This window comes from Benincasa hispida, chromosome 6 (genome assembly GCF_009727055.1).
Source record: "Benincasa hispida cultivar B227 chromosome 6, ASM972705v1, whole genome shotgun sequence".
Lineage (NCBI taxonomy): Eukaryota > Viridiplantae > Streptophyta > Magnoliopsida > Cucurbitales > Cucurbitaceae > Benincasa > Benincasa hispida.
Window position 1 is genome coordinate 26,156,165 of NC_052354.1, and position 23,620 is coordinate 26,179,784.

The window sequence follows — 23,620 nt, forward strand, 5'->3', positions numbered from 1 at the left end:
TTAATCGGTCAATCTCTGAAGCATCATCATCTGAAATGACAATGTCATCAACATATACAATCAAAACTGCAATCTTCCTGGAAATAGACCTCTTAGTGAAGAGAGTGTGATCTGAATGTCCCTGACTATGTTCTTGTGACTTTACAAAAGTAGTGAATCTGCCAAACCAGGCTCCCGGGGACTGTTTTAGTCCATACAAGGACTTCTTTAGTCTGCATACTCTGTGGTTAAACTGTTTCTCAAATCCTGGGGGAGGACTCATGTAGACTTCTTCCTCCAACTCTCCGTTGAGAAAGGCAATTTTCACATCAAACTGGTGAAGAGGTCAGTCTTTGTTAACTGCAACTGAAAGCAGACCCCATACTGTATTCAACTTTGCTACTGGTGAAAAATCAAACCCAAAGGTCTGAGTAAAACCTTTGGCAACCAATCTGGCCTTGTATCTATCAACTGTTCCATCGGGTCTATACTTTATTGTGAACACCCATTTACATCCGATTGCTTTGTGTCCATTTGGAAGAGTAACTTGGTCCCACGTATGATTTTTCTCAAGAGCCCCCATTTCTTCCACGACTGCGGCTTTCTATTCAGGAATTTCCAATGCTGTGTGTATATTGTTCGGTATCACCACTGTATCTAGGCTCGTAGTGAGGGCCTTGAACTCAAGAGACAGGTTGCTATAAGACAAGTAACTCTGCAGTTGATATTTTGTACATGATCTGGTACCTTTCCTTAGGGCAATCGGAAGGTCAAGGGATGCATCTCGATCTTTACTCTCCTCGGACTTCGTACTGCACTTACCTTCCTGCTCATACGTCTCATGCTCTGCCATTTTTCCACTCTCAACAGTGTTTTCAGCTGGAATAGGTGACATTTCTTTTCCAAGTTCAACAATATTCTCTACTGGAACAAGTGTCTCACAATCATCATTTTCTGTCTCGATTACATCCTTGCTGTCATTATCTTCCTTGTCTTTGCTCTCATCATTTTCAACACAAGCATCAATTTTATCACATTTATTACCATCATCAGGGATAGGAACATTAATACCTGGATCTGATCCCCATTCTGACTCATGAACTGGACCCGGAGAAATAACAGGCAGCGTCATTTCCTTTCTGAGATTCCTCTTATAGTATGTGATCCATGGGACTTGTTTGGTCGGTAGAATGGATTTATTAGTACTGATGTCAAGGATGGGTTCGGGCAAGACGGATAGACTCGGACCCCAATTGGTATCTTCACTAGTATTCTCCCCTTGAAGAGAACCATTGGGAAGGAATGGATGATCTTCGAAAAATGTCACATCCATTGAGACAAAGTATTTTCTGGAAGAAGGATGATAACACCTGTACCCACGCTGATGAAGTGGATACCCCACAAAGACACATTTCTGAGCCCGAGGAGTAAACTTGGTTCGATTAGGGCCATGAGTATGGACAAACACAACACATCCAAATACTCGGAGAGGAACATCAGAAATAAGTCGGTTATTTGGATAGGACTCTTTGAAGGAATCTAAGGGGGTTTGGAATTTTAGAGCCGGGACGACATTCGATTTATCAAATGGGCTGCTGTCGGAACAACATCCCCCCACAAATAGGATGGAAAGGAAGTTGACAGCATAAGAGACCAAACAACTTCGATTAGGTGACGGTTTTTCCGTTCGGCCAATCCATTTTGTTGAGAAGTGCACACACAGGAACTCTGATGGACTATTCCTTTGAGATTAAGAAGTCCTTAAAGGAATTATTAAAGTATTCCCGACCATTATCACTTCGGAGAATAGCGATTTTGGCATTGAATTAAGTTTCTATAGAATAGTAGAATTGTTGAAAAACCGATGTAACTTCGGATTTGTCTGTCAGAAGGAAAACTCAGGTTAGCCTAGTATGGTCGTCAATGAAGGTTACAAACCATCGCTTTCCAGTGGTGGTAGTAACAGGTGACGGACCCTAAACATCGCTATGGAAGAGGATGAACGGTTTAGAAGGCTTATAAGGCTGAGATTTAAAAGATACACGGGGTTGTTTGGCTTGGACACGCACATCGCAATTTAACTTAGAGGTATTAACATTATGAAAAAGATGAGGAAACAAATAATTCATATAATGGAAATTGAGGTGCCCAAGGCGAAAGTGCCACAACATATAGTCAGTTTCAGAAACAGAAAAATGAGATGAAAGCAAACTAGTCCTATCACATATCCTGGATGAGGCTTCTTCAGTGAGGAAATAGAGCCCCCTGTCATGTCGGGCAGTGCCAATCGTCATCCCCGAGTTTAGATCCTGAAAAACAACGGTATCAGGTGAGAAGATAACACGACATTTCAAGTCCCTTGTAATTTTACTAACAGATAAAAGGTTATAAGAGACTTTTGGCACATGCAACACATCTTGGAGAACTAAGCCCTCAAAGGGTGACAACCGTCCTTTTCCAGCAACTGGGGAAAAGACCCATCAGCAATCCTGATCCTCTCATTCCCAGCACTTGGTTGATAAGAAAAAAACTGGTCGGAGGAACCAGTCAAGTGGTCTGTAGCCCCTGAATCTAAAATTCATGGTTTACTACATACTAACAAAGCCAAAGGAGTGAAAAGTACCTAATTGGACGATTATACTTACTCCTACTGTACCAGAAGTGCTCTGATTGTTTTCTTGATTCTGAGGCTGTGTCTCCAGTTACTAATTCACCTACCAGTGCCCGGCTTGACTGTCGTTTTTTTACCATTCGGCGACGGCCATGCAACTTCCAGCACTGATTTTTCGTGTGTCAGGGTTTCTTGCAATGTTCACACACTGAAGGTGGCTTACTGTTCTGTTTATCATGGGCTGAAGTTTTGAAAGCAGCAGAATCTGTCAGAGTCACAAGTATATTGTTCATGGCCCCAGACCTGTCTTCCTCTAGGCGTACTTCAGAACAGACTTCCATTAAGGACGGTATTGGACGGGTTCCCAATATACGACTTCGTATTGCATCAAACTTAGAGTTTAGTCCGGCAAGAAAGTCATACACGCGATCGGTTTCCTCAGATTGATAATGCAAAACTCCTCCACACGAACAGTTCCAAATCATCTCACGGCACAAATCCATCTCTTGCCAAAGGAGTGACAGTTTATTGAAGTAAGCTGTAACATCCATTGCCCTTGCTTACACTCATGAACTTGCTTACGTTAGGTATATAACCGAGAAGCGTTTTGTTTTTTGGAGTAGAGTTTTTGGACTGCCTCCCAAATATCTCGAGCCGTGATTGCATATAATAAAGGTTTTCCAACCTGAGGTTCCATACTTCCTATCAAAATAGATCTCAGAAAAGAATCCTCCCCCTTCCAAATTCGTTCTTGGGGGTCGCCTGGCCTTGGTTTTGGTATTTCACCCGTCAGATACCCAAATTTGTGATGACCTTCAAGGGCCATTTTAATGGATTGGGACCCAGAGAAATAATTATCACCATTCAATTTTCCCCTACAATAAAGCTAGAAGAGTTGCCTATAGCTCCAGAGAATAAATTTGAAGAGTATGTAGGGAAAGAAGTTACCGAATTTCCAGGGTAGATCGGTTGATTTTGGTTTAGATCTGATTGGACATTGGATTTCGATCCCAGGGCTTCCCCGATGGCAGCTATCTGCTGCTGGAACATCTCATTCTGTTGCTTAATCTGCAGTTGCAACTGAGTAAACTAATCTTGGATTATACTCTCTTGGTCCCGATGATGGGACGATGATTCTCCCCCTCCAAACCCACCAATGATCGGCGATGACAGTCCCAAACTACTACTCGCATCCGGCTGAAGTATAGGATCCCGATTGCTGAAGTGACAGCCCCTGATTTGATCCATTTCCGGCTGATTCGATTGATGAAACACACTGCGGCTGATCCCGTCGATCATGGCACCCTTGTTCGGCTGTGGCTGAGAAGACCTAGACGGATTTGCGACGACTTGAGGGCTTGGCTGGGAGGAAAAATCGGGTTGGTGCGCATGGGAGGAAGAAACGCTGGGCTGACCCGCGGCTGAGGAGGAGCACCGGTCGGAGATTGCGGCCTGATCGTCTTCGGCGCAACTTGGAAACTTTCGAACAGAGGTTGCGATCCATGGGAAAAATCGACTGCGGCTGCCGACTTCAGCTTCTGCGACTGGATCTGATCATCGAACGGCTGGTCGGGTCTGTTGGGAGCTTCAACTTCAGATGAAATCGGTTGGAAGCTTACCGGCTGGTCGGCTCTGATCGGCTAGTTGGATCTGGTCGGTCGGTCATCACGCTGAAGATGGGGAAGAACAGATTGGAAATATCTGTCAATGGCGTTTTGGATAACAATGGTTATATCTGGGCTATTGGTTTGGGATTCTCCTATTGGGTTTTCCTCAATGGTGGCCAGGGTTTCGTCTCCGTGCTCTGATACCATGATGAAAAGACAGAGTAGAGAAAGAAAATAGCACACACAAAGTTTACGTGGAAAACCCTAATCAGGGAGAAAAAACTACGGGATAAAGGATTTTTATTAGAAGACTGATACAAAGAATACACCGTGACTACTTGCTTAAATAGAAAAAAGGGAAACCCTAGGGTACAAGTAAAAAGACAAAAATGCCCCTAGAGTAAAAAACCCACAATAGTTAACATTTTTTTTTTAAAAAAAAAAAAATTATGATAGAATTTATTATTATTATTATTATTATTATTTATTTTTAACACCATGCTGTTCATAATTGTATAACCTTTATTTTATTTGGTTATAAGAAGGAAAAATAAACCGTCAACGTTGGCCCAAATGGTTGCTCTGATACCAAATTGATGTAGCCTAAATGATAAAAGGAGAGAAATCTCCAAGAACCAAGATTGTAAATCTTTTATTAGAATGAATAATGTATTTCATACAAGAGGAGAATGTCCCTTTTTTATAGAGTTCTATTACCAGTGGGGTAAAAAGGGAATTACCCTAGAATATTGCCTAATTACCCCATTAACTCCTATTCTTCCGTATCACTATGGTTTTGCCAAATGAAATATCTAGTATCCTAGCATTAGTTTTTGTGGGTCATCCCTTCCATAGTGTGAAAAAGACTTTTTGGTTGGCCATAAATTGAGTTTTCTTTGGATATCTTTGGTGCGAGAGGAATGTGAATATTTAGGGATATCTTCACAACCTTTGACTGTCTTTTTAAATTTGATTTTATTTCATGTTTCTATTGGTGTCAACATAAATAAATACACGTTTAGTGATTATAGTCTTTCTTCTATAATCTCCCGACCACGAGGTTTTTAGCACTTCATCTTTAGGTGTTGGGAGCCTTTTATGCATCTTATTTCATTCATCAATAGAATTTGTTCTCTTCTAAAGAATCATATATTTTGATCTCCCTCCATCCACACACAAACCCAACCCCCCCTCTCCTCTCTCCCTCTCTCTCTCTTTTTTGTGTTTAAAATGTGTGCTGATCTTGAAGCACATCTGAATTTATTTTGAGTCTTTATTCATGAATTATTTTCTTCATTTGTTCTGATCTAAATTCTTAGGTGTAGCAACGCGACCTGTTTCTCTTATTTTGAGATGACATTATCCAAGATATAAACAATCTGATAGATCAGAATATTATCGTCTTTGAGGAATGTAAATGATAACCTTAATCCAAATTTTTATGTATTTCTCAAGTTCAAGGCTTTGTAAATAATTTTGATTGAGCCAATTGATGTTTTAATATGGTTGCCTTTTGTATAATTTTATGTTGGTCAAGCATGAGTGGAATTATTCAATAATTTCTCTTACAGGTATGTTTTGGATTCTGGGATTGCTGCACCTCTCACTTTATCCATGCTCGAGGTGATGTATCAGTTCTGGATCGATTTATCATTCAAAACTTATCCAAATAGCATATTTTCTCCCATTTAAGGTTATTTTAACATTATTTCTTAATTTTTTTTTTCCTTAAAGGAAATGCTTAGTTCTCCAAGGTCAACCTGCAAAGTTCGTGCATTTGATTTAATCTTGAACCTTGGTGTTCACGCTCACTTATTAGAACCGATCACGCTCGATGAAAATCCTACAATTGAAGAAGAGTACTCTCAAGAATCATATCTTGCGGAAGAAGCCCAATTTAATTCACAGGGGAAGAAAAATCTTGATTCTTCTAACAACATCAGTGCAACTTCATCTATTAACAAATTTGAATGTTGGATCCTCAACATCTTGTATGAGATACTGCTTCTTCTCGTCCAGGTATGTATGATATTTCATGCTTTTGCAAAAAAATTTCCTTCTTCAATGATGACAGCTCAGTCCAAAAGCACCAAGATGATTTTTGGAATAATTTGGCAGAAGCTTCTGATTTTTGCAACGTTCAAGTCCTCCAAGAAAAAAGTTGTCAAATGCAATACTATCCATTCTTTTGGGAAATCTGGCTAGAACGAAATAATAGAAGTTTCAATGGGAAGGATAGGAGTGTAGGAATTTTATGGGAGAAAATGCTTATTGATTCTTCCTTAGAAATAATGGACCAAACAATGCAATTGGAACTCTCTGAAGATTCTGCATGCTCTTGTATTCTTTTCGTGTGCTCTTGTATTCTTTCCTCTTTTCTCCATAGTGAAATCTAGCCAAACCGCTCCTAAACAGAACACTTCGAAAGACTAAACAGCAGGGTAAAGTTTACCCACTAACCTTAATTAGACCCTGAAAGGACCCCCTCATAAAAGCCAACATACCCCTATTGGAGCAAGGTAGCGTTGTAGGGCCCCTCAACCTTCCTTTGGCAATGGCATACCAAGAGCTCTTTGTACTAACGTAAGGGGACAATTAGTAGAAAACCACCCGGAGTAATCCCTTCTCTATCACAAAACGGCTCTAGAGGAGCGAAAAGTGTAATGAGAATCTAGCAAAATGCTATGGTGCACAAAGCAATTGACTGATATGACAATTTTGATCCTAATGTGCACAACTTGTTAAGGAACAAAGTGCCTAATTCTACCTAAGTTACGGTTCCATGATTTCAAATTGTTAGTCCCTTGAATTCTCTGCTCGAACAAATGATCCTGGATGTTGCATTGCACTGTTACATGGGAGATGCATATTTGTAGTTTTCTATTATGGGCTAGAGCACAGTTTTAATGGGATTACGAATTTTAACTCATGATTAGTCACAAGTAATTAAATCAATCACCAAATGAAGGAGGGAATGAACTTAACGTCAATTCAGCTCATGACATGATTTGCAGGGAATGCTTTGGGAAATTTGTTTGAAGGTTACTTCTTAGATAGGACTGTGATTGTATGTGCAAATAAGGGCATGGTACAAAATTGTAATGGAAGATGTGTAACTACAATTGCTCATGGTCATTATTTTGTAAATATCTAAAATGTCCATTTTGTGATTTCAGATTGAAGAGAAGGAAGAATCTGTCTGGACGTCTGCTTTGAGCTGTTTACTGTATTTTGTTTGTGATAGAGGCAGACTCAGGAGAAGCCGACTAAAGGGCCTTGACATAAGGGTGAGTTGTTTGTTAACTTGCCTCAAAGATATCCCAATATATCAGGGTTGAGAGGATTAGACCAATGAACTCAACCTCACTGATGGACTAAATAAACAGCCATATGCCAAAAAACTTATTAAAGCTTCAATACAGTTTATTCCAAATATATTTATGTGGCCCTTTTCGGTTCTTATGAAAAAGGTTTAGTAGATGTGTAAGCCATGTAGTTCTCGTGTAAATTATACCGTTCTTCTTGTGGCAAATACATTGAGCCCGCTGCCTACTTTCTAGTTTCTTGTGATCTTGAAATTGGTTATGCCTATCTGGTTTGTTTGCAGCAAGGAAATGTAAATTGTTTTAATTCTATTCTTCACTAAATTTTCTTATGATATTTTCATCTCATTGCTTTATTGACAACGGGTGGCAAATACATTGGACCCTCCCCCTACTTTCTTGTGACCTTGAAACCAGTCATCTCATGCATGCTCATTTGGCTTATTGTCAATAGGGAAATGTACATTGTAACAATGATATCGTCATTAGTTTTTCGTATACTATTTTTATTTAGCTACTTTATTGATGACGGGATATGATGCTTTATTTTCTCTTTCTTTCTTCCCTTTCAGGTTATTAAGGCATTTCTAGAAACTAGCAGGAGAAACTCTTGGGCTGAAATAGTTCATTGCAGGCTTATTTGCCTGTTAACAAACATGTTCTATCAAGTCCCGGAGGAGCCCACAGAGGTTGCTTCAAGCCCCATATTTCTTGTAGATCAGGTGGATCTGGTTGGAGGAACTAAGTTTATTTTCTTTGAGGTATGCTAATTTGTTTACAGTTTAGCAGCAGGACTAATGAGACCCATTCCTGGGAAGAAATTTTGATGTACTTTAGCCATTGATAACTGCAAGAAATGTCGTTACTACATCCATTTTTGTTGTTGGGAAGCTTATATACCTTAGACTTAGAGATACCCCAAGTCAAATCCTTAATTTGTTGGTTTAACTTTTAAGGTAGTTACCAGTTTGTGGTAAGTTGAATTATTTGACTGACATGTTGGGAGTCTAGTTATTTAGAATTTCCTCAAGATTAAAAGTGACATTCATTCCTTTTCTTATTTGTATGAGGAGAAGTGATGATAACTGATTAAAAAATGATTTAAAACTATGTCTAACTTTTCTAATATTTTTAGTATTTTTCTACTGCAGTATTCTCTAGCAAACTCAAGAGAAGAGCGGAGAAATCTCTTTCTGGTGCTTTTTGATTATGTTTTGCATCAAATAAATGAATCTTGCATCACAACTGGAGTTATGGAATATGGTGATGATGAGATACAACCCCTTGCAACCCTGTTCACCCTCGCCAATGCACCTGAGGCTTTTTACATCTCAGTTAAGCTTGGAGTGGAAGGTGTTGGAGAGATTTTGAAAGCGTCTATCTCATCAGCATTGTGTAGATATCCTAATAGTGAGCGACTAAATATGGTATGGCTCATCTAAACTTGTCAATCTAGGGTGCCTACATGCTTTGTACAATAACAGTTCCAATTGGGATGGAGTCATAAATTTATCTGGAATCTTAGTGGCAGCTTGCATACATATTCTTGGGAATTTCTAGGGCCCCTCAAATATCTCTTTCTACCTGCAATTCTTTTAAATCATTTTTACTTGATGAACATTGTACATTAAATGTTTATTCTAACCCTTTCTGTCCACTTCTTTTTACTTCTATCTCCATCTGTCAACCTCCACCACCCATTTATCGACATCAGCTCCCTCTCGCCCTTCTCTCTCCTTGTCTCTCTGAAAGCAAGAAACCTTTTGCATATTCCCTCAGATGAGGAAGGAGGGAACTCCAATAGGGAAAGGAGGGAGAATTGGTCAGTTGGAAGATGGGGACCTGTTAGTTTAATATTTTGGAATGAGAGTCTAGATCTCAATAATATGAGATGAGGTGGACGAGGATTTGTAGTGTGACTGGGTTTGAGGAAGGGACATTTTAGAAAATTTCCCATCCTTATCTAAAATTATTTTTGTTTAAAATTATGAACAATTATGATGGGGAGGGGACAATGTGGAATGCAAAATCCAAAGCAAATATTTAATAGTCTCCTTTAGTAATTACCATTTAGAAGGAAAGGGATCTCCTATAGGCAACAGGGACAAGAAGCTAGATTGAACCTGCTCAAGTGTATTTTGTGATTATGTTAGGCCCCCTATTGTAAATATGTACTCTACTCTCTGTGAAATGGGAAAGTATGATACTGAGAGTTAGTTAATGGTGCACATTGCTTATATGCGTCAGAGAGGAGATAAAGGGAGGGTATTGGTTATTTTGGAAGGAGTAGCATCTTGGAGAGTTCTCAGCCCTCTTGAGTTGATTCGAGGTCTTGTAGGTTGATCTTCACCCCTTACTCTTTTATAAAAAACATAATACTATCTGATACCTATAAGAACACTCTATCTTATTATTGTCAACTGGAAGCCTTCTTGTAAATTTACTGGCTTTTAGGTGGTACAAATTATTCTTGTAAGACTTTGAGATCAAATGTATTTTTCTCTTAATTTTATCCAACTTAAACTTGACAATAACATTTGATTGTTCTTTTTTTGCAGCTCTCGGAGAATATAATGGAGAAATTTAATACAATAATCAAATCATTTACACATTTGGACAATGAGTTCTCTTATATGATACAGATAACCAAATCTCTCAAACTTTTTGAAAGCATTCAAGGTTCTATGTTAAGAAATGGTGTTAGCATGAAATCCAAACTATCATGGGCCACTCTGCATTCCCTTCTTCATTCAGAGAGAATTGCTTATCGTCAAAATGGTTATGTTTGGCTAGGCGATCTTCTTTTTGAAGAAATAACTAGTGAAAGGGATGAAAATATGTGGACAAATGTGAAAAAATTACAGCAGAGAATCACATACGCTGGTGTAAATGATTATTCATCTGCTTCGGACATACCCCTTTCCATCTGGCTTATGTGTGGACTTTTAAAGTCAAAACACAACATCATTAGATGGGGCTTTTTATTTGTTGTAGAAAGACTTCTTATGCGATGCAAATTTTTGTTGAATGAAAATGAAATGCGAAATTCTGGCAGCAATGATCTTGGCCAGGCATCCAAAGATAGCCGTCTTGAGAAAGCTAATGCAGTGATAGATATAATGTGCAGTGCTCTTTTCTTGGTCTTTCAGATCAATGAAACAGATCGCATCAATATTTTAAAGGTATTTCTTTAATGATATGAACATAATGTCAGCATATGCTCTTTGCTCTACATTTTAAAGTCATGGAATTGAAAAACTGAAAAACACTGGAGAATGATGCACCCATGAAGCGTCAGACATCTATGATGCTAGGTGTCACGGAGGCAAGACTCTAGGCTTATATGTCCATATGACTTTGCAAGATCTAGTAAACCTTTTAAATGTTCTTCTCTAAAAAAGTAAACCGTTTAAAGGTAATTTTGGATTAGAGAAGTCCTTTTCAGGAAAACTTGAGCCTTGTACATATTTTTTCACCACTTTCTGTTGTCTCATCAATGATCTTATTTCTAGTTTTGTTACTGTTTTAGATGTAATATGCTTTTTAAATATGCAATTGGGTATGTTCTAATAATATCATTTCTTATTTATACTATTTCTGATCCTGCTGGAGTATTAGAAAATTTAAAAGAAGTGATGAGTATATTTCTTCTGTATATTCTGATGTCTTCTTGATTTTGATATTTCTAGCCGTTTTTAAATAGCATTCGTGTTTATGGTGCTCATGGAATCCAAATAGATATTTGTTTATTGCACTATTTTATGAGCTATTTCAGTGATGGAATCTCCTTTTCACCCTTGTTATCTGGACTTTAATTAGTGTTTTTTGTGGACAGATGTGCGACATACTCTTCTCTCAATTATGCTTGAGAGTACCACAAGCTTCTGACTTACCAATTGGAGATGATCTGCCCCACGGCAGAGTTATAGATTACTCAGGTGAAAGTAAAATGATAGGGGTTATTGAATCTGAAGCTAAACTGGATGGTAATTACTTTGGTGAGCTAAAGGAGGAGAAAAGCAGATATAGTAAAACTTATAACAATCCTCTTGATCATGAGACAGCCTCCATGGCAGCATTACTGCTTCAAGGACAGACTATTGTCCCCATGCAGTTGATTTCTCATGTTCCTGCTGCTCTGTTCTACTGGCCGTTGATTCAACTTGCTGGAGCAGCAACAGACAACATTGCTTTGGGTGTTGCTGTTGGAAGCCAAGCAAGAGGGAACCACCCAGGTGCCGCCTCCGACATCCGATCAGCGCTGCTCTTACTCCTAATTGCTAAGTGCAGTTCTGATTCATCTGCTTTCCAAGAAGTGGATGGGGAACAATTTTTCAGGTCACTCACGCATAGCTCTCTCTCTCTCTCTCTCTTCCTGAATCTTCTTTCTATGTGTGGATATGTTTAAGTGTTGCTTCGTTGGATTCTTACAGAGAGCTTCTAGATGATACAGATTCAAGGGTGGCCTATTACTCTTCAGCGTTTCTTTTGAAGGCAAGGAAATTCCTTCCGACCGCGAAATATATTTGTATGAAATTTCAAGTTTCTTTTTCCTTTTGTTAATGAATGAAGTTTTTTTATTTTCAGCGTATGATGACGGAGAAACCTGAAAAGTACCAATACATGCTTCAGAATCTTGTAATTAAAGCTCAGCAGGTGATGTTATCACATTTGTTGTCAAAGTACAGATTCTGATTTGATTAATGTATCTGCAGAACATCATCAATCTATTTGTATTAGGCATTCACGTCATCTTTACTATGTTCCTGCACATAAACAAAGTGTTCTTTTTTTAAAAAAAAAATCCTCTCTCCTTTGCTTTTGCCTTCTGGGTATGAAACTGAACTTTCATTGAGAAAAAAATGTAAGTTCAGACAAAATTGAAAGGAGTACAAGGGCGAGCAAAGGACCCCAACAAAAAACAAAGGGCAAGAGGGAGGTCAAATCATTTACCAAATGAGTGAGGGGAAAAAAGAAAAGAAAGAAGTTGGGGTTTTAGAGTAGATGATGCACACAAGTGAATGAACTACTCCGAAGTCATTCAATACCCCAAAATGTACATCATGCTGCCATATTTATAGATGTGGCAGAAACGAATTGGTAAAACAGGGATAGAACCGGCTGTAAGGTAGCTGGTTGGTGGATTAAATATATCCACCAAAAATACAAGAACTTGACCAAGAACTTAAAGAAATAAAGCTACTCAACTAAATACAAGAAACAAAGAAGAACAAACAAGAATGATCAAGAAATGCCAAGAATACCAAGATGTCCCTTATGTCACTAGATATGCCCTTTAGTTATAGACCTAATGGAAAGCAAAAATATCACAATGATTGATGTATTTTGAAAGTTTTAGGCTTCACATATATTTTAATTTAGTTTTTCTCACGCGGAACATTACCCTGAAGGCTGTGGTGCCTTTGTATAAACAGATTCTTTGATTTGGCTGCAGCTTCTCATATCTTTTCCATGTGCAGTCTTTATTTTTAAGGATAAACAATACTTGTATCAAAATAGATAGAGCATATAAGAAAAGGGGGAGGGAAACGAGAAACCCAACCGTCTCTTACAAAACTTGGGAAATTATTTGTTTTTTGTTTATCTTTTTAATTTTTATTTTTTGGGTAAGAAACCAAGCTTTTTTTGAGGAAAATGGAAGAATATATAAGGGCATACAAAAAGCAAGTCCACAACTACCTACAAGAATGAAGTCCAATCCAAAAGAATGATACTAAGCAAAGCTGATAATTACAAAAAATCAGATAGACAAACGCCCCAAGACGCCTCCAAACCTCCTCCAGAAACCTTTTCAAAATTATACCGTTCCTCTCCATCCACACTCCCCACAAAATAGCTAAAGTCTGCCACAAGATCTTTATCACAAAACAGCGAGTTCATCACAATCTCTCATCTCTTCAAACAAAGACCGGAACTCCCTCTTATGAACTGCAACAACTTCAAAAAATCTAAAGCACCGGCTCTAGAGAGAGTAAGTATACTTTGGGAGGTTACAAAATTTTCGCCACTCAACCTGTAGAGGTTTTAAGGATAGGTGGCAGTGCTCTCTAATCGTGAAAGTCCCCTAAAGAAATAAAAAGATCAGAACTTAAATTTGTAGGTAGTAATTTATTGATAAATTTTCATTCAACTCTATACTATTATTTAGTTTATGTGAAAGTTCAATTTGATATTAGTAGCAAAAGAAAAAAGTATAATTTGATTTTAGATAAATGAATGAAAATCTACATCACACGTTATAAAATGCACTCCTATATTCCTTACATAGTTGTCTTACTTTTTGATTTTATATCCCAATTCACGCATGTCAAACACATCTTCAAGTTTCTCACAATATTGATTGAATTACTTTTAACCAAGATGTTCTCTTCGTTTGATAACTGAGCTGAAATTGCTAACATGCTTGCTTGCTTTCTTTCCTCACCATGCAGAGCAATAATGAGAAGCTGTTGGAAAATCCATACCTTCAGATGCGTGGTATACTTAAGCTGGCAAACGATATGGGCTTCGAGTTGTGATTTACTCTGATTTTCTGGAAGCGTTCTGTTTTTTACATGGATACATCACATTCAGCGGTGTGCAGAAAAAGTTTTGATATGCATGGTGTTTCGATCACTTGCTTTAATTTCCATCTTTGGAGCATATGAAGAAATGCACCTGACTAAGTGTACATGACAGAGCTCGTCTTCTCATATGGGAACTTAATTTAGATCAAGCTAGGAGAATGACTATCCATTGAGAAAGGCGATAGTGATACATTGGGATGATATTGTTTATTCGTAGTTTTATCTTGCCACTGTACAGTTGTTTCTAGCCATCAACTCCGATTTTCTTTGATAAGCACGCACGAAGGAAGATGATGAGCTAATTTGATCACTGGCCGTGCAGATTAGCTATTGTAGAGATCCCTCCTCGGCTATGCCAATTAACTTTTCTTTTCAACCATAAGTCAAGGAGAAAACAACTAAGGCATTCGGGAAACCCCTTTAGATTACTCATTTGTCTGCCTCATTCTGCCACAAATCATTGGACATGGAAGCTTTTTTAATATTTTCATCAGGTATTACCTATTATCTCAACGTTTCTCTTATTTTCTTTCCTTTTTTCCAAATGAACGCTTTCTTTCTGTGCTGCAACATGGAGTATAATATTCCTTGAGAAACCTATCGCTTGCTTTTTATATCATCTCCATGCTTCTCTTATTTCTTTTTTTTTTGTCTCAAATGAATACCATCTTCTTTTTGTGTTGCAACATGGGATATCAATATTCTTTGAGAAATCTATCACTTGTTTTTTAATAGAAAAATATTTAGATGCATCCCAGACTACACCTATCCTTGTGCATTCTACCAAATTATCCACTCAAAGTTCATCTTTCTTTTGTGTGATGCATAGATAGGTGTATCTTGAGATGTACCCAGGTATTGTTCTTTATTATATTTATTGCACTGATACGTCTTCTTTTTGGTGAAAACAGCTGTATGTCGTGTATAATGTTTTCGGACGACTTGCAAGTGAAACTTGAGAAGATTCATTTCATTTGTACAGAAATCACATTACCTCCAACAAGCCTTCTTCTGTTTTTGTCATTCCTGAAGGCAATCTTTTAACCATGTTATCTTTTTTTTCTTTTTTCTTTTTCTTTCTTTCTAGAATCTTCTTTTGTTTTTTCCAAGTCTGTAAAGTCAGCTTAACTGAGGGAGAAAATATCATCAAAATGTATCCACCATATGGCTCACTAGTCTCATTTTTCAGAGCATTGCAGGTGTCCGTTATTTTTAGGACATTTAACTGCCTGCTTGCCTGGTATGGGTTTTTCTGGAAGCTATCTTTGTGATAATTATTATTATTGCTTCTTTAACATTTAATCTTGTGCTTTTTTTTTCCCCACAGCCACAGTTGGTAATCTGAAATTTCCATTTTGCTCTGCTGTAATGTATTGATATCTGATCATGTAGACTTTTGCTACTGAAAAATGTTAACCTGCAGTTTCCAGTTTGTTTATGTAGAGAAGATGAATGTTGTTAGCAAAAGGGCCATTTTTTTTCTATTTGATGTTTGTTTTGTTTTGTTTTGTTTTCAAAGGCGTAGTTTCACATCTTTATTTTAAGTTGGCTTTCAAAAATGATAGTAGTATGTGAAAATTTATTTTTCTTTTTGGAATTTGGATTAACTTTCTTGCAAATCATTATAAAAAATTGTGAGAAATCAAGTACAATTTTCAATAAATTAAACTACCTTAATTTTAATAAATAATTGCAAAATCTTGAATAATCTCTTTAAAATGTTTCTTTCTTTGACAGTCTCCCGTCTCCTCACTAAACTTTTTTCCCTAACTCTACTCTCACTTACAAAAAAGATAGCTTCATAGTTCATAGTTCATACGATAAACTTTATATGTAATATGAAATCTATTCATACTATAGGTTATGTAAGGTTATGAACGTCTAAAAGCTTAAATAAGGTAGAATGATTTATGGTGATATCTTGCCAATTTGTATTAATGGTCAGGTGATATTTCTCTAGTATACCATGTGTATAATTTTAAGAGAACAGAAAAGAAATATAACAAGATTTTTCATTTTTGGAAAAATACATATAGAGTACATGTGTATAATTTTATTGAACCGAGTAGAAAATGTTCTTAAGTTTAGAGTTTAGACCATGTGTTCTATTGTAGGCTCGGAGTCATACATAGAAAAGAAATTACTAGTTTCATCTTTGTAGGGCTCATTTTAGAACTTGTCTACCTTGCAACTAGTGTCTTTAAATATTTGCTAGTAAAGAGACGTTGACATGCAACACACGTAGTTAAATTTGTTTATAACATTAATTTTTTTTATAGACATTTCTTTAAAGAGTTTTATGGTGACATTTGAATATTGAATGAATATATTTTTTGTTTTGCTTGAATGGTAAGTATTTGACATAAATTTAAGAATGAAAGAAATCATCACTAAAATTATAAATTGATTTAGGTTAATTTACGATAATGATAGATTTTTATGGTGAAATATAAATATTGAATGAATATTTTATGAAGTCTAGATTATAAATATTTGACATTAAATTTTAAAATAACGAAAGAGATAGTAATAAAAAAATGATACACAAAATTATAATATATATGATGTAATTGAAATAAATGTTATAAACTAAAATTTATAAAGGAAGTGACATGAAAGGATAGCGTATTATTCTTTTGGGTTATGGGTTGCTGTTTATATGTTAGTGGTCTCATTTGCAAAAAATGTGTTTTGCTCTAAAGATTTTTTTTTTTTAAAAAAAAATAATAAATCTTGAGCTGCCTTTAAATATAATTATTAATAATTAATAATTAAAATTGAGGGGTATTTGGTCCATCGACTTCATAAGTGGGTGTTAAATACTCAACTTCAATAGCGTTCACTATTGAAATTTGTACATTTATTGACAAATTTCATCTCTCTCTTTTGTGTATTTATCAAGAAACTCTATCTTACAACTCCATATTCTAAGCACAGACTTTCTAACTTCAACATATTAACTAGACTTCACAACTCAACTTAATACCATAAATACTACTTGAAGGTATAATAAACATGTCATTAAAAATGAAGGAAAATGTAAGGAAATAAAGATTTCCTTTACATAGATTTGCCAAGATATCAACTGATCAGATATTAATTGTTTTCTTTGGCAAGTAGTTAAAATATTAATAATAATAAAACAAGGATCAAAACAATATTTTATTATATGAGTTTGTTCATATATTAGGGCGGTTTGGTGCATAAATTTGGAATCTTAAACCTAGAAATGTTAAGCATGAGATTAGACAGTATGGGTTTAAGAAAATTGTTTTTGGAGTGCAACTCCTAGAAATTTGAGTTTGAAGGGAATGAAGTCCAAATTTATAAATCTTGAGTTTGTGAAATATTTTTTTATATTTAATTAGTGGTTTGATATTAGATTAATTCAAACTTGTCATCTTAATTATTTTAATATAGTTGTTTAAAATAAATAAAAAATTGAGAAGAATATTTATTATTATTTTTTAAATTTTGAAATAGATATGTGACTAAATTTATAATTTTATTTAATTTATTGTTTTATTAATTTGACATTTTGATTTTACTAGATTTTGAGATAAAGCTTAGACTTTTGTCATTTTAACTAATTTGAAAATGATATATATATATTTAAACATAATTATAAGTAATTTGAAAATAATCAAGATTTATAATTATTTTTTAAACATAAATGATTAAAACATCGGTAACAACTTAGTGCCAAATAAAAATCAAAACCCAAACTTTATATATATTTTTTATTCCTCAAATGTAATTTGATAAAAAAAAAATTATAATTTTTCAATAATTGAATTTAAGACTAAGATACTAGTTTATTTCAATTTGAAATTAGCATGTTATGATAAATTTGATAAAAAAAAATTATAATTTTTCAATAATTGAATTTAAGACTAAGATACTAGTTAAATTCAATTATATTAGTATCTTAAATTTTTCAATAGTCTAATATAATTGAATTTAATTTGTATCTTAAATTATTCCATTATATTAGTATCTTAAATTCAAGTATAATAGTTGAATTTAAACTCATGGGAAAAGGATATAGAAACGAAAGATACTAATATAATAGTTTATTTGTATCTTAAAAATTCAATTATTATACTAATATAACACAAATGCTTACTATTCAAACTCATGGGAAAATGATATAGAAACCAAAGCTTCCTAGATCCTTGCCCCAAACCATGGTAGGTTTAGGATGCTTAGACCATCAATCCCTACTCTTAAAACAAGCACCCTCTAAAGTCAAATGATTGAAGTTGTTGGCACTTGGATCTCATATGCATTGGGCTTCGATGCAAGTGCTTGGTGCCCTTGACCTCCGACTCACTTCCCTCTAGTTTGGTCTCTACATCTCTCAAATTGACCTAGTTCCTTAAATTAGTGTTGTGCCAAGCTTACTGCACTCTGATGCTTAAGTTAGTACAAGGAGTCACTTATTCACCTAAGTATAAAAAGAAGTAAGGTCGGGTCTCTCCTTTGGAGATAACTTACTTCCCCCTTTTTTAGGTGGTCGAATGAGGGTATTTATAAGTTTGTTCTCTGATGACTATGGTTACGTGTAACGACAGGAATATCATGGATGTTTCAGGTGCTCGAGGTTGAAGGATATCAATCTGGCCTCAACTCGTTTATTTTTCGATTGGTATATATTTACCAGCTAGGCTTGTCAACTCAAACCTCAAGGCACCGACATTTTTTTTTGGGACGCACTCTCTCCTATGTCCTTTCTCAGTACCCTTTAGGCTTGAGTCTGCCCATGGGCTTTTAGTTTTGCCTTAGACAACCCTTAACAAAGCCAAAATGAACATAGGCCATGTGTCACTCACCTATAAATATAATCAATCAATGACAATATGAAAAATGAGACCTAATTAATTACAGTTTTTTTTTGTGTTTACCAACATTTTGTAATCTTAATGCATATTGACCCCTCAATAAAACTTTGAGGATTTTAGATTTTTTAGAACTCATTCATCTGTTTGTGTGAATCTTTGAGGATTTTAGATTTTTTCCTCTACTTCATCCATCTCATTAAATTATCGTTCATATGTTTTTCGTTACGTCTAAATTTGATATTGGTATTCATATATAAATGGCTATATCTTTGTACCAGTACTGAGTACGAATACTGATATTGATCTAAATATCAACAATGTCAAATTATCTATACACTTCATATTATTTTTAAAATAGATAGCGATTGATGTCGATATCAATATCAATATTGATTTCGAATACCGATATCAATATTGATATTGATTTCAAATACTGACATCTATATTGATTAACGATATTAATACTTATATCGTTCAAATATCTATACCATGTATGAGGTCAAATCTATGCAAGGTAATGATACTGACACAATAACTGACCCCACAAAGCAAGATAAAAATGAAGGGAATGAAAGGAACGATTAACATATATCTGAAACTCAAATACAACTGATCAAATATTAATAGACGATGAAGAAGGGCATTTGAGCAATTAATCACAAGAGAAAGATACTTGAATGTCCAAAATAGTTGAAGTTCAAAAGTCTAGAACCACAAATGTTCGAAAGTTTTAGAAATTTTTTTAATTATATCATGAGGGCATTATAGTAATCACAACAACAACCTTTTCATTACTAGTGTTAATGTAAACAATCTTAAAGCAAATCAAATTACAGTTTTACTATTGTTAATGTAAACAACCTTGAAGCAAATCAAATTACAATTACAAACTACCTATGCAAAAGAGTTCAAGTTCAAAGAAATTCAATTCCTTTTTACTATTAAGGTTCATTATGATGGATACATGAATGAAATCTATCACGATTGGACCAATTTTAATTAAGGATGCATATCCTTGACTATAGTTCAACTAACATATAGGGTGTTTGGCTCACCAACATGAGTTGAGTTGATATAATATACCAACTCAATGTTTGGCCCACCAACTTTAAATGTTGTTGGAGTTGAGTTGGTATATATTATTAACTCATCACAATTCTCCATTCTTCCAATGTTTTCAATTACTCCACCAGTTGGCCATTATCAGCGACTATCGTTGTCACACCTCGAGAATGAACTTCGGGGCTCCAACAACGAATTTCGATGACAACACTGACGTCCAATGACAACTCCAACGACCAACTCTTTGCTCTGATAAACTTCGTGCAACAAACTCCGACAACCAATATCAGGCCCCGATGACCACCTCCAACGACAACTCCAGTGACCTAACTCCGTCGACCATCTTCAACAATAAACTCCAATGACCAACTCCCATAACCATCTTCGTATGCTCCGAAAACTGCCTTCGACTACAAACTCCAACGAAAATCACCTTCAATGATCAAGTTCGATGACCACCTTCGAGCGAGCAACTCCGATAACCAACTGGGGCTTTGACAACTACCTCCGACAACCAACTCTAATACCACCTTCATGCGATCAACTTGGGGCTCCAACAACCACCTTCGACTTTAAACTCCGACGAAAATCATCTTCGATGATCAAAATCGATGACCACCTTCGTATGACCAACTCCGACCTCCGAAAACCATCTCCGATGATCAACTCCAATACCACATTCATGTAACCAACTTTAGGTTTTGAAAACCACATTCAACTACAAACTCCAATGAAAATCATCTTCGGCAATCAACTTCGACAATTACTTCTGACTATTATAAATTGATGATTATTAAAATATGTTGTAGAGTTGTTAATTATATAATAGTATATTGTCTACGTTAAGTGCAATATTTATATGTAAAAAATTGTAAAATATATTTTTATTTAGTTGAATTCACGTATCATATGAGTGTTAAGAATATTTAGACGAAAAGTATGTACATAGTTGAAAAGTATGTAACATTTAACAAAAAAAAAAAAAAAAAAACATAAAATGAGATTCGTTTCCTATATCATTTTCTAGCAAGAATTAGTGAAAAATAAAGATTTGTTCTCAAATGATTCTCTAAATTTGGAGGAATTGAAAGTGAAGTTGTTGAAGAAATGTGGTGATATTCCATTAGCTACTAGATGATGAGGGAGTTTTTATGGTAGAGTAAAGATACATAGTAACAATAGGAAGAAGAAGAAAAAGAAGATGATAATAAAATTCATGGAGAAAAATTAAGAATCAAATTTTTTTATTTCTCTTTGGTTTCTCATTTTATTTAACCACATCCCTGCAAGAAATGTAATGGGTTAATTTTTTTCATTACCCAAAAAAGAAAGAAAGAAAGAAAGCAAATCTTTAAGAATTTTTAAAAAAATTGCAATCCATATTCTATTCAAACAAAAATTGGTAGAATTATTGAATAAAAAGTTTTAAAACAAAAATAGTAATCATAAAAGTAGAGTTGAAAAAAGTGTACTCGAATCCCAAATTTCTGAATTCAACTCTGCACCCCAAACACAAAGTAAACTTATATCAAATAACTATATCTCAAACTGTAATGACCCGACCTTTTGAGTACTCTGATAATGGTCATTACTCATAATTACACATTTACATTCAAAATATTTTGACCATTAAGGAAAATAAATTTCATTAAAATAATAAAGACAGTTTTCCAAAATAAATAACAAATAAGTAAAACCTTTATTCGAGACCCCTAAAATAATGAAGAAAAAAATAACTTAAATAAATAAAATTTGGACCAACATCGAGTTTCAAATCAAAACTTTTAAATAGCTTAAAAATGTAAACTGAGCGGAAGCAATTTACATGTCTCATATGGCACGATCACAGGTCCTTCTCATCACCCGTCGGTTCGTTCTTATCATTACCTGAAAAACATAAATTAAGAAAGGTTTGAGTATAAATACTTAGTAAGTGATCCCATTACCGGGATCAGACTATGCATCCACGAGCAAAGAAAGATAGCTCGTGGCTCATGCAGCTACATCGATTTTTTATGATGAAAGGAAAACCAAAAGACGTACTATCTTACATTGAAACGCATATCTAGCGGCCCATAGGCACACCGTCAAACATGAAAATAACATGAATGCGAACCCATCGATTCACGCATGTCTAGCGGCCCGTAGGCACACCGTCAAACATGATAATAACATGAACGTAAACCTGTCAGTTCATGCATGTTTAGCGGCCTGTAGGCACACCGTCAAACATGATAATAACATGAACGTAAACCTGTCGGTTCACGAATGTCTAGCGGCCCGTAGGCACACCGTCAAACATGAAACTAGACCCGCAGGTCTTCTAAAATAAAACATATGTCAAGGTGAGACAATAAACCAAACAAAATCATGCTCCAAAGTTCACCAAGTAACTTTATAGGTCTAATCTAGGTCGCCTGGTGTCACAATCGCTTTTTTGGAAGCTTCTCTTAGCGATTATGCGGCACTTGTTCCCGCTCACGAACAAGCCAGCCAACTTGAATACAGACTGCCGGTGGCACACAGGTGCCTCTCGCAACCTCCACCCTCATTTTAGGGAAATGGTTTTAGAAAACGGGTTTGGAGAAAAGGTTTTCGTAAGCAGTTTTTGTGAGTGTGAATAAAGAAAGAAAGATTGTAGTAGGCTAGAAAGCAATTAAGCAACAACAACAGCTTTATAGAGTACTACTCCGGGTATGGGGAAGTGATGATTAATCTTATCCCCATATAGTGCATTCTGAACAAAAAGCCAACTGGACCCTTGCATATGCAAAAGGGCGAGTGGTCACTTACAATGAAAATTGTAAAGAAAGCAAGCTAACTAAGCTAATACAATACAAGATATGAAAGTATGCTAGAAGGGGGTTGGATCGGGCATGTGGCCATGGGCAACAGGCCCTGGACAAGCATGACCGTGACGTTCTCCCCCACTTAATTGGTTGACGTCCCCATCAACTGACCTTGTTCAAAATCTGCGATGGTTGGAGCTGCATTCTTCAAATCTTCGGCTCGCTCCCAACTGAACTCTTCGTCGGGGAGATCCTTCCATTTCACTAAGAACTCTGTCAGTTCTCGTCTGGGTCTTCCAATACAGCGCGTACGTTTATTCAGGATTTGTGCAACTTCTTTCTCAGCGGAATTTCTTCATCGTGACCGGTGGGCACCTTAGCATGTTTCGTTGTTCATCCTCAGGATCGGGATGATAGGGCTTCAAGATACTCACATGGATGACAGAATGAATCTTCATCCATGAGGGTAACTGAACCTTATATGAGGTTCTCCCGACCTTCTCAATTACCTCTACTGGACCTTTATATTTCCTTACTAGCCGTTGGTCTCTCTGGCCTCGGAAACGAAAACTGTTCCGGTCGTAGTTTGATCAGGACCTTGTCCCCGGCTTGAAACTCGAGGGCCCTCCGCTTCTTATCAGCCCACTTCTTCATCCTTCTTGATGCTCTTTCTAGGTAGGCGCGAGCTATCTCAGAGGTTTTGCTCCACTCTTTAGTGAAGTTATGTGCCTGAGGACTTTTGCCTGCATAAGGGTGGTCCACCAAGTGTGGCATGAGTGGCTGTCTACCGTACACCACTTCGAAGGGCGTTTTTTCCGGTC

General features: G+C 36.1%; 1 protein-coding gene across 1 annotated transcript in view; it reads left to right on the plus strand.

Annotated features, from left to right (window-relative positions):
• LOC120079177 overlaps positions 1–15,469 on the plus strand; it is a 32,842-nt gene extending 17,373 nt beyond the window's left edge. The window contains exons 8-18 of the mRNA XM_039033347.1: positions 5,769–5,820; positions 5,932–6,216; positions 7,374–7,484; positions 8,093–8,281; positions 8,672–8,947; positions 10,079–10,702; positions 11,356–11,858; positions 11,954–12,014; positions 12,108–12,176; positions 13,973–14,601; positions 15,019–15,469. Of these exons, the coding sequence (XP_038889275.1) occupies positions 5,769–5,820; positions 5,932–6,216; positions 7,374–7,484; positions 8,093–8,281; positions 8,672–8,947; positions 10,079–10,702; positions 11,356–11,858; positions 11,954–12,014; positions 12,108–12,176; positions 13,973–14,059 (2,257 nt within the window). The 3' untranslated portion in view covers positions 14,060–14,601; positions 15,019–15,469. The remainder of the gene's footprint in view (positions 1–5,768; positions 5,821–5,931; positions 6,217–7,373; positions 7,485–8,092; positions 8,282–8,671; positions 8,948–10,078; positions 10,703–11,355; positions 11,859–11,953; positions 12,015–12,107; positions 12,177–13,972; positions 14,602–15,018) is intronic.
• Positions 15,470–23,620: the final 8,151 nt, after the last annotated feature.